Raw genomic sequence first — 20400 nt, forward strand, 5'->3', positions numbered from 1 at the left:
GGTTTCAATGAGATCCCCCACTCACTCTTCTAAAATCCAGCCAGTACAGGCCCAGAGCCATCAAACGCTACTCGTACGTTAACCCTTTCATCCTCATGAACCTGCTCTGGACCCTCTACAATGTCAGCACATTCTTCCTCAGATAAAGGGCCCAAAATTGCTCGCAATACTCCAAGTGCGGTCTGACCAATGCCGCTTAAATCCTCAGCATTACATTCTTGCTTTTGTTGTTCTAGTCCCCTGAGAAATGAACGCTGGTGCTGTTGATCTGTATCCGTTGACACTCACACTTTTCTCTCTCTCTCTCTCTTATTTTTGAAAGAATCTGTTGTCCTCGCTACGGTGAGAGGAAGGAGACTGAGAGTGACTGGGGCAAGCGATGTGTGGACAAGTTTGACATCATCGGCATCACTGGAGAAGGGACGTATGGACAGGTTTACAAAGCTAAGGACAAGGACACAGGTAACGCGATACAGGACCTCGTCCGCCCTGCCACAGGAGCTGAGTAGCATGTCTTCAAGTGTAACGATCATTTGTTCGTGATGTGCCGTGTCGTATGACATGGGCAACCGTGGTCTTTGCATGCCCATGATTCTCCTTGGCAAATGTTTTCACAGAAGTGGTTTGCCATTGCCGCCTTCTGGGGCAATAAGGGTTTTTTTTTTGTTTGTGCTGTCTGAAGTTTAGTTGTCATTCAGCAAATTAGCCAAAGGAAACGGCCTTCCTCCAGGGCCAAGGTGGGACACGCAGTGCCAGCGGTGCATATCGCGTACAGTTACGAGAGCAGGAGAAAAGCATGTTCACAAGAAGAATAAATAAATATGTATGTGTAGCCCAAGTCCCCGAGAGGCTGACAGTGCAGCAGCTTCTCAGCACGCAGACCAGCGCAATCCAACTCGCCTTCCACCGAGCGAACACTGGAGGGCAGCATCCACAGGAGGGGGCCAGAACCCCAACCTGGCGTGATGGCATCTCTGCTGGCTGATCAGCTCTGTCCGTGGGACCAGCACAGCACTGTCACCGCTCCCTAAAGGGATGGTTGGCCCCCCTGTAAGCTTCCCCTTGGGGTGATGGATAGACTGGGCCCGAGGTACCTGTTCCCGTCCTGCAGGCTCAGGCTCATTGGTTCCTGTTTTCTGATTGACCTTGCCTCGGTCGGTTAAAGCCGGGACTTTCCATGCGTGAGGAGGCTTGCTGCCCGAAGAGGGAATCAGACGGAGGAGACTGGGCTCCATGAGTTCCAGCAATGTTGTCCCAACAAGACAGTAAGAACAGACCTGGTAACAATAGATATCAGAGTCTGATGGTCAGTGAGTGTGTAGGGCCGTCTCCAGTGAGGGTCAGTGTGTGTGTGGGACCATCCCCCAGTGAGGGTCAGTGTGTGTGTAGGACCGTCCCCCAGTGAGGGTCAGTGTGTGTGTGTGGGACCGTCCCCCAGTGAGGGTCAGTGTGTGTGTGGGACCGTCCCCCAGTGAGGGTCAGTGTGTGTGTGGGATCGTCCCCCAGTGAGGGTCAGTGTGTGTGTGGGACCATCCCCCAGTGAGGGTCAGTGTGTGTGTGGGACTGTCCCCCAGTGAGGGTCAGTGTGTCTGTGTGTGGGACTGTCCCCCAGTGAGGGTCAGTGTGTGTGTGTGTGGGACTGTCCCCCAGTGAGGGTCAGTGTGTGTGTGTGTGGGGGGGGGACTGTCCCCAGTGAGGGTCAGTGTGTGTGTGGGACCGTCCCCCAGTGAGGGTCAGTGTGTGTGTGGGACCATCCCCCAGTGAGGGTCAGTGTGTGTGTGGGACTGTCCCCCAGTGAGGGTCAGTGTGTGTGTGGGACCATCCCCCAGTGAGGGTCAGTGTGTGTGTGGGACTGTTCCCCCAGTGAGGGTCAGTGTGTGTGGGACTGTTCCCCCAGTGAGGGTCAGTGTGTGTGTGGGACTGTTCCCCCAGTGAGGGTCAGTGTGTGTGTGGGACTGTCCCCCAGTGAGGGTCAGTGTGTGTGTGGGACTGTCCCCCAGTGAGGGTCAGTATGTGTGTGGGACCATCCCCCAGTGAGGGTCAGTGTGTGTGTGGGACCATCCCCCAGTGAGGGTCAGTATGTGTGTGGGACCATCCCCCAGTGAGGGTCAGTGTGTGTGTGGGACTGTCCCCCAGTGAGAGTCAGTGTGTGTGTGGGACTGTCCCCAGTGAGGGTCAGTGTGTGTGTGGGACTGTCCCCCAGTGAGGGTCAGTGTGTGTGTGTGTGGGACCGTCCCCTAGTGAGGGTCAGTGTGTGTGTGGGGGGGGGGGACCATCCCCCAGTGAGGGTCAGTGTGTGTGTGGGACCGTCCCCCAGTGAGGGTCAGTGTGTGTGTGGGACCGTCCCCCAGTGAGGGTCAGTGTGTGTGTGGGACTGTCCCCCAGTGAGGGTCAGTGTGTGTGTTGGGGGGGGACCGTCCCCCAGTGAGGGTCAGTGTGTGTGTGGGACCGTCCCCCAGTGAGGGTCAGTGTGTGTGTGGGACCGTCCCCCAGTGAGGGTCAGTGTGTGTGTGGGACCGTCTCCCATTGAGGGTCAGTGTGTGTGTGGGACCATCCCCCCAGTGAGGGTCAGTGTGTGTGTGTGGGACTGTCCCCCAGTGAGGGTCAGTGTGTGTGTGTGGGACTGTCCCCCAGTGAGGGTCAGTGTGTGTGTGGGACCATCCCCTAGTGAGGGTCAGTGTGTGTGTGGGACTGTCCCCAGTGAGGGTCAGTGTGTGTTGGGGGGGGACCGTCCCCCAGTGAGGGTCAGTGTGTATGTGTGGGACTGTCCCCCAGTGAGGGTCAGTGTGTGTGGGACCGTCCCCCAGTGAGGGTCAGTGTGTGTGTGTGGGACCGTCCCCCAGAGAGGGTCAGTGTGTGTGTGGGACCATCCCCCAGTGAGGGTCAGTGTGTGTGTGGGACTGTCCCACAGTGAGGGTCAGTGTGTGTGTTGGGGGGGGACCGTCCCCCAGTGAGGGTCAGTGTGTGTGTGTGGGACCGTCCCCCAGTGAGGGTCAGTGTGTATGTGTGGGACTGTCCCCCAGTGAGGGTCAGTGTGTGTGTGGGACCGTCCCCCAGTGAGGGTCAGTGTGTATGTGTGGGACTGTCCCCCAGTGAGGGTCAGTGTGTATGTGTGGGACTGTCCCCCAGTGAGGGTCAGTGTGTGTGGGACCGTCCCCCAGTGAGGGTCAGTGTGTGTGTGTGTGTGTGTGGGACCGTCCCCCAGTGAGGGTCAGTGTGTGTGTGGGACTGTCCCCCAGTGAGGGTCAGTGTGTGTGTGGGACTGTCCCCCAGTGAGGGTCAGTATGTGTGGGGGGGGGACCATCCCCCAGTGAGGGTCAGTGTGTGTGTGGGACTGTCCCCCAGTGAGAGTCAGTGTGTGTGGGACCGTCCCCCAGTGAGGGTCAATGTGTGTGTGGGACTGTCCCCCAGTGAGGGTCAGTGTGTGTGTGGGACCGTCCCCCAGTGAGGGTCAGTGTGTGTGTGGGACTGTCCCCCAGTGAGGGTCAGTATGTGTGGTGGGGGGGACCATCCCCCAGTGAGGGTCAGTGTGTGTGTGGGAGACCGTCCCCCAGTGAGGGTCAGTGTGTGTGTGGGACTGTCCCCCAGTGAGGGTCAGTGTGTGTGTGGGACCGTCCCCCAGTGAGGGTCAGTGTGTGTGTGGGACTGTCCCCCAGTGAGGGTCAGTATGTGTGGGGGGGGGACCATCCCCCAGTGAGGGTCAGTGTGTGTGGGAGACCGTCCCCCAGTGAGAGTCAGTGTGTGTGTGGGACCGTCCCCCAGTGAGGGTCAGTGTGTGTGTGGGACCGTCCCCCAGTGAGGGTCAGTGTGTGTGTGGGACCGTCCCCCAGTGAGGGTCAGTGTGTGTGGGACTGTCCCCCAGTGAGGGTCAGTGTGTGTGGGACTGTCCCCCAGTGAGGGTCAGTGTGTGTGGGACCGTCCCCCAGTGAGGGTCAGTGTGTGTGGGACTGTCCCCCAGTGAGGGTCAGTGTGTGTGGGAGACCGTCCCCCAGTGAGGGTCAGTGTGTGTGTGTGGGACTGTCCCCCAGTGAGGGTCAGTGTGTGTGTGTGGGAGACCGTCCCCCAGTGAGGGTCAGTGTGTGTGTGTGGGACCGTCCCCCAGTGAGGGTCAGTGTGTGTGTGTGTGTGTGTGGGACCATCCCCCAGTGAAGGTCAGTGTGTGTGGGGGGGGGGGAACCGTCCCCCAGTGAGGGTCAGTGTGAGTGTGGGACTGTCCCCCAGTGAGGGTCAGTGTGAGTGTGGGACTGTCCCCCAGTGAGGGTGGGTGTCTCAGACTGTACAATGTGTCATGTATATCTGTAGTAATGCCGCCTACACCCAGCTGACAGTATCGTTCTGGTGGTCGACAACGCTCTCATATGCCCTCGTCACAAGCAGAGAGCTGTGCACTGCTGCTCATTCACGGGTGCTCTCCCCCCACACTGCTGCTCATTCACGGGCGCTCTCCCCCCACACTGCTGCTCATTCACGGGCGCTCTCCCCCCACACTGCTGCTCATTCACGGGCACTCTCCCCCCACACTGCTGCTCATTCACGGGCGCTCTCCCCCCACACTGCTGCTCATTCACGGGCGCTCTCCCCCCACACTGCTGCTCATTCACGGGCGCTCTCCCCCCACACTGCTGCTCATTCACGGGCGCTCTCCCCCCACACTGCTGCTCATTCACGGGCGCTCTCCCCCCACACTGCTGCTCATTCACGGGCGCTCTCCCCCCACACTGCTGCTCATTCACGGGCGCTCTCCCCCCACACTGCTGCTCATTCACGGGCGCTCTCCCCCCACACTGCTGCTCATTCACGGGCGCTCTCCCCCCACACTGCTGCTCATTCACGGGCGCTCTCCCCCCACACTGCTGCTCATTCACGGGCGCTCTCCCCCCACACTGCTGCTCATTCACGGGCGCTCTCCCCCCACACTGCTGCTCATTCACGGGCGCTCTCCCCCCACACTGCTGCTCATTCACGGGCGCTCTCCCCCCACACTGCTGCTCATTCACGGGCGCTCTCCCCCCACACTGCTGCTCATTCACGGGCGCTCTCCCCCCACACTGCTGCTCATTCACGGGCGCTCTCCCCCCACACTGCTGCTCATTCACGGGTGCTCTCTCCCCACACTGCTGCTCATTCACGGGTGCTCTCTCCCCACACTGCTGCTCATTCACGGGTGCTCTCTCCCCCCACACTGCTGCTCATTCACGGGTGCTCTCTCCCCACACTGCTGCTCATTCACGGGTGCTCTCTCCCCACACTGCTGCTCATTCACGGGCGCTCTCCCCCCACACTGCTGCTCATTCACGGGCACTCTCCCCCCACACTGCTGCTCATTCACGGGTGCTCTCTCCCCCCACACTGCTGCTCATTCACGGGTGCTCTCCCTCCTCCTAGGTCAGATGGTAGCTCTCAAAAAGGTGCGGCTAGATAACGAGAAGGAAGGTTTTCCGATCACAGCCATTCGAGAAATTAAAATCCTCCGTCAACTCAACCACACCAGTGTTGTCAACATGAAGGAAATCGTGACAGACAAGCAGGATGCCCTGGACTTCAAAAAGGATAAAGGTACGCTGCCGGGAAGGTGACCTGTGATTTCAGAGCCGCACAGGGCTGAATCTGGCTGAATCCCCGTGCGCTAATTCCGCGTTGCCCTTTTCCAGAAGTGACGTTCTGCACCTTGCGAGAGCTGTCTTCAGTTTCTGTTTCTCGTTGCTATTGAGCCTATGGTGTGGTTGTTAGGGTTCAGACTGTCAAGACATAGGAACAGAATTTGGTCATTCGACCTATCGAGTCTGCTCCGCCATTCCGTCATGGCTAATGCATTTCCTTCTCAACCCCGTTCCCCTGCCTTCTCCCTGTGAACTTCGACAAATCAAGAACTTATCAGCCTCCGTCGTAAATGCACCCAGTGACCCGGCCTCCACAGCCGCCTGTGGCAACAAAGACCACAGGTTCACCACCCTCTGGCTGAAGAAATTCCCCTTCATCTCTGTTCTAAATGAGCGTCCCTCTGTTCTGTGCCCTCTGGTCCTAGACTCCCCCCACCAAACGAAACACCCTCTCCACATCCACTCAACTTCGGCCTTTCAACGTTCGATAGGCTTCAGTGAGATCTCCGCTCATTCTTCTGAATTCCAGTGACCGTCAAACGTTCCTCTCGTATGGTAACTCTTTCAATCCCAGAATCATTCTCAATCGCTGCTCGTATGATAACCCTTCCGTTCCTGGAATCATTCTCATAATCCTCCTCTGAATCCTGTCCAATGTCAGCACATTTTTTCTTAAATAAGGGGCCCAGAACTGCTCACAGTACTCCAAGTGAAGCCTCTCCAGAGCCTTATAAAGCCTCAGCATTACATCCTTGCTTTTATATTCTAGTCCTCTTGAAATGATTGCTTAACATTGCGTTCACTTTCCTCACCACCGATTCAACCTGCAAATTAGCCTTTAGGGAATCCTGCACTCGGACCCCCAAATCGCTTTGCACCTCGGATTTTTGAATTTTTTCCCCATTAAGAAAATTGTCTGTGCTTTTATTCAACCAACACACATCAAAGTTGCTGGTGAACGCAGCAGGCCAGGCAGCATCTCTAGGAAGAGGTACAGTCGACGTTATTTATTCATTTTATTCATTCTACAAAAGCGCATGGCCACACAATTCCTGATACCATATTCCATCTGCCACTTCTTTGCCCAATCTCCTAATCTGTCTAAGTCCTTCTGCAGCCTCCCTGCCTCCTAAAAGCTATCAGCCCCTCCACCTGTCTTCCTGTCCTCCGCAAACTTGGCCACAAAGCCATCAATTTCACCATCCAAATCGTTGACTTACAACATAAAAAGAAGCGGCCCCAACACAGATCAGTGTAGAACATCACCAATCACTGGCAGCCAATCCGAAAAGGATTCCTTTATCTCCACTCTATGCCTCCTGCCAAAGCTCTATCCATGCTAGTATCTTTCCCGTAATACCATGGGCTCTTGTTTGGCTACCTCATGTGTGGCGCCTTGTCAAGGCCTTCTGAAAAGCCAAGTAGACAACATCCATCTTTGTCTATCCTGCTTGTTATTTCTTCAAAGAATTCCAGCGGATTTGTCAGGTAAGATTTTCCCTTATGGAAACCATGTTGGCTTTGGTCTTTTAAGTCATGAGCCTCCAAAAGCACACCCTTAACAATCAACTCCACCATCTTCCCAATCACTGAGGTAAGGCTAATTTCGCCTATAATTTCCTTTTTTTTTTAATGCTTCCCTCCCTTCTTGAAGAGTGGAGTGACATTTGCAATTTTTCCAGTACTCTGGAACCATGCCAGTATCTAATGATTCTAGAAAGATCAGTACTAATGCCTTCACAATCTCTTCAGCTACCTCTTTAGAGTGCAGTCTGTCACATCCAGGTGACCTGTCCACCTTCAGACGATTCAGTTTCCCAAGCAACAAATCCCTCGTAATAACATCTGCCTTCGCTTCTGCGCCTTGACACTTTCAAACCTTCGCCATACAACTAATGTCTTCCACAGTGAACACTGATGCAAAAAACTTATTCAGTTCGTCCACCATTTCCTTGTCCTCCCCATCCAGTGTCATTTCAAACCATACTCTCACCTCTCTTTTACTTTTTATATATCCGAAAAAAAACTCCTGGTATCATCTTTTGGTATAATTGGCTAGATTACCTTCATATTTCATCTTTTAATTGCCTTCTCTTGCTCTTTGAAAATTTCCCAATCTGCTATCTTCTCATTATTTTTTTTGCTCTATTATATGCTGTCTCTTTTGTTTTTATGTTACATTTGACTTCCCCTGTCAGCCACAGTTGCGTCATCCTGCCTTTAGAATGCTTCCTCTTCTTTGGGATGTATCTGTCCTGCGCCTTCCAAATTTCCCCCAGAAACTCTAGTCATTGTTGCTCTGCCTTCACCCCTACTCGTGTCCCCTTCCAATCAACCTTGGCCAGCTCCTCTCTCATGCCTCTGTAATTCCCCTTATTCCACAATAATACTCATATGTCTGACTTTAGCTTCTCTCTCTTAAATTGCAGGGTGAATTCCAGAATATTACGATCAGTGTTTCCTTAGGGTTCCTTGACCTTAAGCTCCCTAATCATATCCAGTTCAGTACACAGCACCCAATCCAGAATTGCTGATCCCTTACTTGGGCTCAGCCACAAGCTGCTCCAAAAAGCTACCTCATATGCATTCTACAAATTTTCTCCCTTTGGATCCAGCATCAACCTGATTTTCCCAATCTATCTACATGTTGAAATCCACCATGACTAACACAATCTTGCCTTTTTGACACGCTTTTTCTTTCTCCCGTTGTAATTTGTAAGGCCACATCCTAGCTACAGTTCAGAGGCCTGAAAGTAACGCCCGTTACTGTCATCTTACCCCTGTAGTTCTTGAACTCTGCCCACAAGGGTTCTCCATCTTCTGATACGATGTCACCTCTTTCTGCAGATTTGATTTCACTTTTTACCAGCAGAGCTGCTCCTTCACCTCTGCCCAATAAATTGTGTCACCCTTGGATATTCAGCTCCCAATTGCAATGGTCTTTCCGCCATGATACCCACAATGTCATATCTGCCAATCTCTTAACTGTGCGACAAGATCTTCTATCTTATTCCGTATACTGTGTGCGTTCAGATATAACAGCTTTAGTCCTGTATTCGACACCCTTTTTGATTTCTGTCCCCCTTTCACATCCCACTATCATCTGTCTGCCTTTCCTGACAGTCTTGCTATACCCCAACTCTGCTTCTAAACCAACATCCCTCTCCTCGGCCTTTATCACTCTGGCTGCCATCCCCCTGCCAAATTAGCTGAAACCCTCCCCGACAGCTCTCGTAAAGCTACCCGCAAGGATATTGCCCCCCCCCCCTCAGGTTCAGGTGCATCAACTCCGAGCCAGCCCATTCCGGGAGTCAGAGGAAGGGCTCGTGGAGTGATGGCTGTGAAAGGGCATCCGAGCCTCCGCTCAGGCTGCCCAGCTCCTGTGTTCTGCTGCAAGAGGAACTATATCAGGAGATACTTTTCAATCTCTTCAGGGGATTGAACAAGAGGATTTTATTTCAGGGCTACCAAAGTTCAAAGTAAATTTATTATCCAAATACATATGTACAGTGGTACCCTGAGATTCATTTTCAATAGGACAAGGAAATAAAACAGAATCAGTGGAAAAACTACTCACAAACCAAGACTGACAGAGGATCAGTGTGCAAAAAAAAACCCATAATTATTAATAATAGCACTAAATAAATAAATATGACAGCATGGTAACAGACCCTCTCGGTCCCACGAGCCCACGCCACGCCGATGTGACAATTAACCGGGGCACCCTGGTAGCACAGCGGTTGGCCCTGCGTTATTTCAGCTCAGGACTTTTGGAATTCCGGCGCTACCGGCAAGGGATTTCTACGTTCTCCCCGTGACCATGTGGATCTCCTCTGGGTGCTCCGGTTTCCCCCCACAGTCCGAAGACCTGCTGGTTAGTAGGTCAGTCGGTCATTGATTAGGCTGGGCTTTGCTGGGCAGTGAGGCTCGAAGGGCCTGTTCCGAGCTCGATTTCGATGTAAAGTGAAACTCGTAACCTGTTTATCTTTGCAACGTTGATGGAAACCCCCCGTGGTGTCGGGGAGGGCGTACAAACTCCTTACAGACAGTAGCGGGAATTGAACCCCAGTTGCTGGTGCTCTAATAGCATTACACTAACCATTACACTACCAACCCGCCCCCAAAGCTGCGGAAAATCAGACGTAAAACGGAAGAAGCACTTGAGGTCACTAGTCTCCAAACTCTCACTAACAAGCTGAAGATCGTCTTAATGGATCCTCTTAAAGGTTCCAGCATTGGGAGGTCAACGTATTGTCACAATTGGGTGAGGTGTTGCTGACAAAAATCTGAAGGATGGAAACTTGCCCAAGGCTGGAGCTCTTGATACTCCTCTTGCGGGAAGGCAGGGAGTCTTCTGGTGCCTGTGCTCCAGTATCTGTGGTTCTATGACTGGATGTGGAGAGGATCTTCCCTATAGTGGGGGAGTCTAGGACCAGAGGACACAGATAGAGTGGATGTGGAGAGGATGTTTCCTGTAGTGGGGGAGTCTAGGACCAGAGGGCACAGATAGAGTGGATGTGGAGAGGATGTTTCCTGTAGTGGGGGAGTCTACGACCAGAGGCCACAGATAGAGTGGATGTGGAGAGGATGTTTCCTATAGTGGGGGAGTCTAGGACCAGAGGACACAGATAGAGTGGATATGGAGAGGATGTTTCCTATAATGGGGGAGTCTAGGACCAGAGGCCACAGCCTCAGAATAGAGATAAGTCCCTAATTGCCGACGGGACATCAACCGTCTCGACTTCACCGCACCTTGTTCCCATTCCAACCTCACTCCTTCGGAACGCTCTGCTCTCCACTCCCTCCGCACTAATCCTAACCTTATTATTAAACCCGCCGATAAGGGGGGTGCTGTTGTAGTCTGGCGTACTGACCTCTACCTTGCCGAGGCACAGCGACAACTCATGGATACCTCCTCTTATTTACCCCTCGATCGTGACCCCACTAAGGAGCACCAGGCCATTGTCTCCCACACTATCACCGACTTTATCCGCTCAGGGGATCTCCCATCCACTGCTACCAACCTTATAGTTCCCACACCCCGCACTTCCCGTTTCTACCTCCTACCCAAGATCCACAAACCTGCCCGTCCTGGCCGACCTATCGTCTCAGCTTGCTCCTGCCCCACCGAACTCATTTCTGCATACCTTGACATGGTTTTATCCCCCCTTGTTCAATCCCTTCCGACCTATGTTCATGACACTTCTCACGCTCTTAAACTTTTCGATGATTTTAAGTTCCCTGGCCCCCACCACTTTATTTTCACCATGGATGTCCAGTCCCTATATACTTCCATCCCCCATCAGGAAGGTCTCAAAGCTCTACGCTTCTTTTTGGATTCCAGACCTAATCAGTTCCCCTCTACCACCACTCTGCTCCGTCTAGCGGAATTAGTCCTTACTCTTAATAATTTCTCCTTTGGCTCCTCCCACTTCCTCCAAACTAAAGGTGTAGCTATGGGCACCCGTATGGGTCCTAGCTATGCCTGCCTTTTTGTTGGGTTTGTGGAACAATCTATGTTCCGTGCCTATTCTGGTATCTGTGCCCCACTTTTTCTTCGCTACATCGACGACTGCATTGGCGCTGCTTCCTGCACGCATGCAGAACTCGTTGACTTTATTAACTTTGCCTCCAACTTTCACCCTGCCCTCAAGTTTACCTGGTCCATTTCCGACACCTCCCTCCCCTTTCTAGATCTTTCTGTCTCTGTCTCTGGAGGCAGCTTATCCACTGATGTCTACTATAAGCCTACTGACTCTCACAGCTTTCTGGACTATTCCTCTTCTCACCCTGTCGCTTGCAAAAACGCCATCCCCTTCTCGCAATTCCTCCGTCTCCGCCGCATCTGCTCTCAGGATGAGGCTAGTCATTCTAGGACGAGGGAGATGTCTTCCTTTTTTAAAGAAAGGGGCTTCCCTTCCTCCACTATCAACTCTGCTCTTAAACGCTTCTCCCCCATTTCACGTACATCTGCTCTCACTCCATCCTCCCGCCACCCCACTAGGAATAGGGTTCCCCTGGTCCTCACCTACCACCCCACCAGCCTCCGGGTCCAACATATTATTCTCCGTAACTTCCGCCACCTCCAACGGGATCCCACCACTAAGCACATCTTTCCCTCCCCCCCTCTCTCTGCATTCCGCAGGGATCGCTCCCTACGCAACTCCCTTGTCCATTCGTCCCCCCCATCCCTCCCCACTGATCTCCCTCCTGGCACTTATCCATGTAAGTGGAACAAGTGCTACACATGCCCTTACACTTCCTCCCTTACCACCATTCAGGGCCCCAAACAGTCCTTCCAGGTGAGGCATCACTTCACCTGTGAGTCGACTGGGGTGATATACTGCGTCCGGTGCTCCCGATGTGGACTTCTATATATTGGCGAGACCCGACGCAGACTGGGAGACCGCTTTGCTGAACATCTACGCTCTGTCCGCCAGAGAAAGCAGGATCTCCCGGTGGCCACACATTTTAATTCCACATCCCATTCCCATTCTGACATGTCTATCCACGGCCTCCTCTGCTGTAAAGATGAAGCCACACTCAGGTTGGAGGAACAACGCCTTATATTCCGTCTGGGTAGCCTCCAACCTGATGGCATGAACATTGACTTCTCTAACTTCCGCTAAGGCCCCACCTCCCCCTCGTACCCCATCTGTTACTTATTTTTATACACACATTCTTTCTCTCACTCTCCTTTTTCTCCCTCTGTCCCTCTGAATATACCTCTTGCCCATCCTCTGGGTCCCCCCCTCCCCTGTCTTTCTTCCTGGACCTCCTGTCCCATGATCCTCTCATATCCCCTTTGCCAATCACCTGTCCAGCTCTTGGCTCCATCCCTCCCCCTCCTGTCTTCTCCTATCATTTTGCATCTCCCCCTCCCCCTCCAACTTTCAAATCCCTTACTCACTCTTCCTTCAGTTAGTCCTGACGAAGGGTCTCGGCCTGAAACGTCGACTGCACCTCTTCCTACAGATGCTGCCTGGCCTGCTGCGTTCACCAGCAACTTTTATGTGTGTTGCTTGAATTTCCAGTATCTGCAGAATTCCTGTTATTTAAGTCCCTTTAGAATGGAGATGAGCCCGAGAGTGGCGAAGCTGTGGAATTCATTGCTGCAGACAGCTGTGGAGGCCAAATCAATGGGTATATTTAAAGTGGAGATTGTTAGGTTCTTGATTAGTCAGGGCATCAAAGGTGACGGGGAGAAGGCAGGAGAATGGGGTTGTGAGGGGTTAATAAATTAACCATGATGGAATGACGGAGCCGACTCGATGGGCCGAGTGACCCAGTTATGCTCCTGTGTCTTGTGGTTTGATGGGAATTGTAACCCACAGCAGCAGCTATAGAACAGCACACAAAACAGGCCCTTCAGCCCATCTAGTCTGTGCTGAACCATTAATATGCCTAGTCCCACTGATCTGCACCCGGACCATAGCCCTGGATACCCCTCTTATCCATCATGATGTACCATGTCGTATGATGTGGGCGATTCATGGTCTTTCCATGACCATGATGGTTCTTGGCAAATTTTTCCACTGAAGTGGTCTGCCATCGCCTTCGGCTGGACAGTGTCTTTACAAGGCAAGTGACCCCCTCCCCCCTCAGCCATTATCAATACTCTTCAGAGATTGTCCGCTGCTGTCAGCGGTCGCATAGCCAGGACTTGTGATCTGCATTGGCTGCTCCTACGACCATCTACCTCCTGTCTCCACAATTGTGACCCTGATCAGGGTGGAGGGGGGTGAGGGCTACACCTTGCCCAAGGGTGAGCTGCGGGCTAGCGGAGGGAAGGAGCACCTCACACCTCCTTTGGTAGAGACGTGTCTCCATCCCATCCGTGCACCTCTCCGAATTTCCCATGATGGTGAATGATGTCGACTGAGCCAAGCTTACCCTTTGCAATGGTAGAACTTCATTAGTTAAAATCCCATGCTCAGTGTTCTCCCGAATTCCTCCCGCCGTCAGTGTCTGCTTTGCCTCCCTCACTGTCTGGGTGTGTCTGTGTGTGACAGGGGCCTTTCAGTGTCCTCCCGAATTCCTCCCGCCGTCAGTGTCTGCTTTGCCTCCCTCACTGTCTGGGTGTGTCTGTGTGTGACAGGGGCCTTTCAGTGTCCTCCCGAATTCCTCCCGCCGTCAGTGTCTGCTTTGCCTCCCTCACTGTCTGGGTGTGTCTGTGTGTGACAGGGGCCTTTCAGTGTCCTCCCGAATTCCTCCCGCCGTCAGTGTCTGCTTTGCCTCCCTCACTGTCTGGGTGTGTCTGTGTGTGACAGGGGCCTTTCAGTGTCCTCCCGAATTCCTCCCGCCGTCAGTGTCTGCTTTGCCTCCCTCACTGTCTGGGTGTGTCTGTGTGTGACAGGGGCCTTTCAGTGTCCTCCCGAATTCCTCCCGCCGTCAGTGTCTGCTTTGCCTCCCTCACTGTCTGGGTGTGTCTGTGTGTGACAGGGGCCTTTCAGTGTCCTCCCGAATTCCTCCCGCCGTCAGTGTCTGCTTTGCCTCCCTCACTGTCTGGGTGTGTCTGTGTGTGACAGGGGCCTTTCAGTGTCCTCCCGAATTCCTCCCGCCGTCAGTGTCTGCTTTGTCTTCCTCACTGTCTGGGTGTGTCTGTGTGTGACAGGGGCCTTTCAGTGTCCTCCCGAATTCCTCCCGCCGTCAGTGTCTGCTTTGCCTCCCTCACTGTCTGGGTGTGTCTGTGTGTGACAGGGGCCTTTCAGTGTCCTCCCGAATTCCTCCCGCCGTCAGTGTCTGCTTTGCCTCCCTCACTGTCTGGGTGTGTCTGTGTGTGACAGGGGCCTTTCAGTGTCCTCCCGAATTCCTCCCGCCGTCAGTGTCTGCTTTGTCTTCCTCACTGTCTGGGTGTGTCTGTGTGTGACAGGGGCCTTCTACCTAGTCTTTGAGTACATGGACCATGATTTGATGGGGCTTCTGGAGTCGGGACTGGTGCATTTCACTGAGGACCACATCAGATCCTTCATGAGGCAGCTGATGGATGGCCTGGACTACTGTCACAAGAAGAACTTCCTGCACCGCGATATCAAATGCTCCAACATCCTCCTCAACAACAGGTACGGGGGGGTGGGGGTGGGATTGGTACAGCCAGCACCCCGGTACAGGGGTGAGTAGTGGGTGGGATTACTGTTGGAGTTGGGAGTAAGTGGGTTGTCCATAGCCGGTGAGTTATTTTATTCAGAGATAATGCACTCCGGTACAGGGGTGGGTAATGTGGGATTGCTGTGGAGTTGGGAGTAAGTGGGTTGTCCATAGCCAATGAGTCATTTTATTCAGAGATACTGCACCCTGGTACAGGGTTGTGTAATGGGTAGGATTAATGTGGGGTTGGGAGTAAGTGGGTTGTCTGTAGCTGGTGAGTTATTTTATTTTATTCTATTCAGAGTTATAACACTCCGGTACAGAGGTGGGTAATGTGGGATTACTGTGGGAGTTGGGAGTAAGTGGGTTGTCTGTAGCCAGTGAGTTATTTTATTTTATTCAGAGGTATGGCAGTCTGGTACAGGGGTGGGTAATGTGGGAGTTGTCCGTAGCCGGTAAATTATTTTATTCAGAGATACAGCACTCCGGTACAGAGGTGGATAATGTGGGATTACTGTGGGAGATGGGGGTAAGTGGGTTGTCCATAGCTGGTGAGTTATTTTATTCAAAGGTACAACACGGTAACAGGTCCTTCCGGCCCAGCAAACCTGCTCCACCCAGTTACACCCAAGTGACCGATTAACCTGCTAACCGGTGCGTCTTTGGACCGTGGGAGGGGAACGGAGCGCCCAGAGGAACCCCACGCGGCTGCGGGGAGATGAGACAAGCTCCTTACAGGCGGCGGTGGAATTGAACCCCGGTCCCCAGCGCTGTCGGCATTGCAGTAACCGTGCGGCCCAAAGGCTGTTGACGTCGGGGTGTTGGTGGGAGAGCCGGGTCGAGGCTGGGAGGCTGCTGAGTAACGTTTGCGCTCTCTCCATTCAGTGGACAAATCAAACTGGCGGATTTCGGCTTGGCGCGATTGTACAACTCAGAGGAAAGGTGAGATTGAAAAATTTGATTTTTCGTATTATACAGGGACCATTAGTGTGTGGGAACAGTGAACCAGGGGAGGTTTGACAGAGGAATACAAAGTTATGCGGGGTTCAGATAGGGCAAATGCAAGCAGGCTTTTTCCACTGAGGTTGGGTGGGACTAGAACTAGATGTCATGGGTTAAGGGTGAGAGGACCATGAGGGAAAACATCTTCACTGAGAGGGTGGAACGAGCTGCCAGCACAAATGGTGCATCTGTGATCAAATTCAACGTTTAAGAGAAGTTTGGATAGGGACGTGGATGGGAGTGGTGTGGGGCTCTATAGTCCTGCTGCAGGTCAGTGGAAGGAGGCAGTTGAAATGGTTTTGGCCAAAGGGCCAGTTTCTGTGCTGTAATTTTTCTATGACTCTGACCAGCCTGATTTTCGCAATCTACCTGCATATTGAAATCCCCCTTGACTATCATAACCTTGCCCTTTTGACATGCATTTTCTATCTCCCATTGTAATTTGTAGACTACGTCTTTGCTATCCTTTGGATGTTTGTATACAACTCCCATCAGGGTCCTTTTATCCTTGCATTTTCTCAACTACCCACAACAATTCAACACTTCTGTTCCTTTTGTCACTTCTTTTCTAAGGATTTGATTTCGTTTTTTTTTACCAACAGAGCCACCCCACCCCCTCTGCCTACCTGTCTGTCCTTTCAATACAATGTGTATCCTTGGATATCAAGCTCCCAGCTATAATCTTCTTTCAGCCATGACTCAGTGACGCCCACAACGTCGTACATACCAATCTCTAACTGCACTACAAGATCATTTACCTTGTTCCATATACTGCGTGCATTCAAATATGACACCTTCGGGATCAGTTTCTGAGATACTCAAACCACCCCATCTGGCACCAGCAGTCATTCCATGATAAAGGTCACTGGGATCCCATTTCTTCCCCATTCTGAATAACAACTGAACCTCTTGAGCATGTCTGCATGCTCTTATGCATTAAGTAGCTTCCACATGATTGGCTGATTAAATTAAAGGCATCCGTTAGTCTTGCGAGACCATGGATCTGCGCCTGGAAAGTCTTCACTCTCCAGGGCGCAGGCCTGGGCAAGGTTGTACGGAAGACCGGCAGTTGCCCATGCTGTAAATCTCCCCTCTCCACGACACCGATGTTGTCCGAGGGAAGGGCATTAGGACCCATACAGCTTGGCACCAGTGTTGTCGCAGAGCAATGTGGGGTTAAGTGCCTTGCTCAAGGACACAACACGTTGCCTCGACTGGGGCTCGAACTCACGACCTTCAGGTCGCTAGTCCAATGCCTTAACCACGTGCCCACACTTGACTGATTAGATATTTGCATTAATGAGCAGGTATACCTAATAAAGTGGCCGTTGAGTGTTCTGAATTCTGCCCCCTTCCTCTCCAGTCCTGATGAAGGGTCTCGGCCCAAAACATCGCTGCTTATTCCTCTTCATAAGTGCTGCCCGACCCGCTGAGTTCCTCCAGCGTGTTGGCTGTGTAGGATATCCCTGCTTTGTTGGGAGCGGCTGACCTCAATACTTCATTTTCTCTTTCCCAGCCGCCCCTACACCAACAAGGTGATCACGCTGTGGTATCGGCCGCCGGAGCTGCTGCTGGGGGAGGAGCGATACACGCCGGCCATCGACGTTTGGAGCTGCGGGTGCGTGACACACTCACAGCAATCGCGACTGCCGCTCAGGATTGCTCGTGTGTGCAAGTGTTCATTGGGCTGTTCATTATTTCAAAATCCCTGTGTGTGAAACAGGGAACGAGCAAGTGCTTTTGCTCTGTTGTAAATGCTGATAGTGTGGTGGGGGTGGTGGAGATGCACTGGGGCTGTGGTAGGCAGTGAGAGGCATTCGGGTAAGCTACTGTGGGATAGAGAGCTGAAGAAGGAGGGAGGGAAGGTGAGTTCTGGGGGCAAAGTATGTCATATGGACAGCAAGGGACTCAAGTTCAACAGGGCAGATGACGAGAGCCGGGGATACTTAATTTTCTTTGAGGGAGGAAATTAAGTAGGAACTTACATATTTAAAATCAAAGGAGAAGTGGAGAGAGGGTCAGCCCAGCAACAAGATGCAAACAGGAGAGATGCTGCTGTCTTTGTGCAGAGGGTGGGTGCAGCTGGCTTCACCGTTGCCGACCGCCTGCGTTTTCTCAAGTTTAACCTGAATTGTCATTCGGCCATACGTGAATACTGTGAATGCGGTCAAACAAAGCGGCGTTACGCCAGGGCCAAGGTGCAGAACGCAGTGCCAGCAGTCGTACGGGGCACTTACAAGTCAGCAGCAAGCACCCACCCAAAATAAAACAGTCCAAGTCCCTGAGTCCGTGTGTGTTGCAGCAGTCTGCAGTCAAACACTATACAGCTTGTCTTCTGCTGAGCCAACCTCAGATTCTGCCCTACACCATGGTGACTGAGTAACGTGTGAGTGTGTGAGCGACCGGGGGGCTCAGGACCGTGAGCTGCAGTCACTGTGCACGAGTGAGCTAAGCTGGGCTGGGTGAGGGGCGGGCATGGAGAGCCAGGGAATCGGAGTCTGCACTCCTCACTGGTATAAGCCTGCCAGTGGACGTGGTCCAGAGATTCACTGTGAGTGCTCCACCCTCACCCTGCTGCTGCCGGGATTTTTTTCTTTTTCCAATAGTTATTGATTTCTATATAGAAGAATACAGAGTCCAAGAGAATACATATTACCAAACAAAAGAAAAAATATAATAATACCAGATACAGTATATTGAATCACATTAATGAACTCCTTACTCTATATTCATATAGATTAGATTAATTCGTATATTAGAATATAAACAATTTTATTTTTAAAAAAAGATCTACACCCACCACCAAAGTTGAAGCTGTTTGGGGGGAAAAAAGAAAAAAAGCCAATTTATCAGATAATAAAATATACTATTAACCAATTTCTGTACTTTAACAAGAAATCAAAGGGTATGAAAATAATTTTAAAACGGTCCCCACAAATTTTGAAAATCTTGGTTAGATTCAGAAATTGAACAATGAATCTTTTCTAAATTTAGGCATGCCATAACATCCCGTAAGCACTGAACATGATTAGGCGGAACAGCATCCTTCCATTTAAACAAAAGCGCCCTTCTAGCCATAAGAGAGATAAAAACCAAATAGGGCAGTCAAAGGATTAGGCTTAAAATTTACTTTAAAGGGTACAGAAAAAGTTTGGAATTCTTCCAGTATTTTCCAAGACTCGGGCACGTCCAAAACATATGAATAAATGAAACTTCTCCATTGTTACACCTATCACAGTAGGTAGATATATCCATATAAAAACAAGATAACTTATCCTTGGTCGTATAGGCCCTATGAACCACTTTAAATTGTAGGAGGGAATGACGAGCACATAACAATGAAGTATTAACCAATTTAAAAATCTCATTCCAAGTTTCTTTAGAAATCGAGGTCTGTAAGTCTTGTTCCCAAAGATGTTAAGAGTCATTTCTTGTTCCCAACGACATATCATAAATATTGGATATCGAGCTGCTGGGTTCTGAGTGCCAGTGTCCTCAGGGATCTGTGACGTGTGTGAGCTGGGTGACTCTGTACAACCCCCGTGCGTGACTCTGGGCACGACACTGAGCGCGACTCTGAGTGCCGGTGTCAGCTGGGGTCTAGAGCAAGTGTGGGCTGGGCGACTGCCTGTGATTGTGAGCTGTCGGCCACTGCAGCCGTGCCTCCGCCTCCCTCTCCGAGGACGGCTCGGGGGGGTTGAGTGGGGCACGTGCCGGTGAGCTCTAACACTCCCCTGTGTTCACAGGTGCATCCTGGGGGAACTCTTCACGAAAAAGCCGATCTTCCAGGCCAACCAGGAGCTGGCTCAGCTTGAACTCATCAGGTAGGAGATGAATTTCGGAGGTTTCATTGCTGCTCCGTGCCGGGTGGGGCTGTTGCCCAGCTGTTAGCGCAGCGCTCGAGAGAGCCAGTGACCCGGGTCCGATTCCCGTGACCATCTGAGTTTCCATCGGGTGCTCCAGTTTCATCCCACAGTCCAAACGTACGGGCCAGGGAGGCATAAACAGGGCTGTTTGGCTGTCGTTTTGCTGTGTGTTGTGCCCTGTGTTCTGCCGAACATTGTGGGCATGGTGCCCCGACGTGTGGTGACACTCGCTGGCTGCTCCCAGCTCATCCTCAGACTGTGTTGCTCATTGATTCACAGGCGCGTTTGAAAGTTCATATCTCAAAATTATTATCAAAGTATACAATCGCATACAACCCTGAGATTTGTTTTCTTGTGGGCATACACAGTAAATCCAAGAACCACAACTGAATCAATCAAAGCCCGGCATTCAACAGACAACAACTGTGCAAATATAAAAGAGGGGAAAAAACAATAACCAAGCAATAAATATCAAGCACGTGAGATGAAGAGTCCTTGAAAGTGAGCCTTTAGGTCGTGGGAACAGTTCCGTTTTGGGATGAGTAAAGTTGTGCCCTCTGGTTCAAGAGCCTGATTGTTGAGGGGTAATAACTGTTCCTGAACCTGGTGGTGTGGGTCCTGAGGCTCCTGTACCTCCTTCCTGATGGTTGAGGGGTAATAACTGTTCCTGAACCTGGTGGTGTGGGACTTGATACTCCTGTACCTCCTTCCTGATGGTTGAGGGGTAATAACTGTTCCTGAACCTGGTGGTGTGGGTCCTGAGGCTCCTGTACCTCCTTCCTGATGGTTGAGGGGTAATAACTGTTCCTGAATCTGGTGGTGTAGGTCCTGAGGCTCCTGTACCT

General features: G+C 51.9%; 1 protein-coding gene across 1 annotated transcript in view; it reads left to right on the forward strand.

The window, feature by feature from the left end:
* The window catches only part of cdk12 (cyclin dependent kinase 12), a 117382-nt gene that overhangs the window by 46549 nt on the left and 50433 nt on the right, over nt 1-20400 (forward strand). Inside the window, exons 4-9 of the mRNA XM_063037623.1 lie at nt 323-462; nt 5386-5556; nt 14473-14662; nt 15573-15629; nt 17206-17307; nt 19436-19513. Of these exons, the coding sequence (XP_062893693.1) occupies nt 323-462; nt 5386-5556; nt 14473-14662; nt 15573-15629; nt 17206-17307; nt 19436-19513 (738 nt within the window). The remainder of the gene's footprint in view (nt 1-322; nt 463-5385; nt 5557-14472; nt 14663-15572; nt 15630-17205; nt 17308-19435; nt 19514-20400) is intronic.

This window comes from Mobula hypostoma, chromosome X1, assembly GCF_963921235.1.
Source record: "Mobula hypostoma chromosome X1, sMobHyp1.1, whole genome shotgun sequence".
In the NCBI taxonomy this organism is placed as follows: domain Eukaryota; kingdom Metazoa; phylum Chordata; class Chondrichthyes; order Myliobatiformes; family Myliobatidae; genus Mobula; species Mobula hypostoma.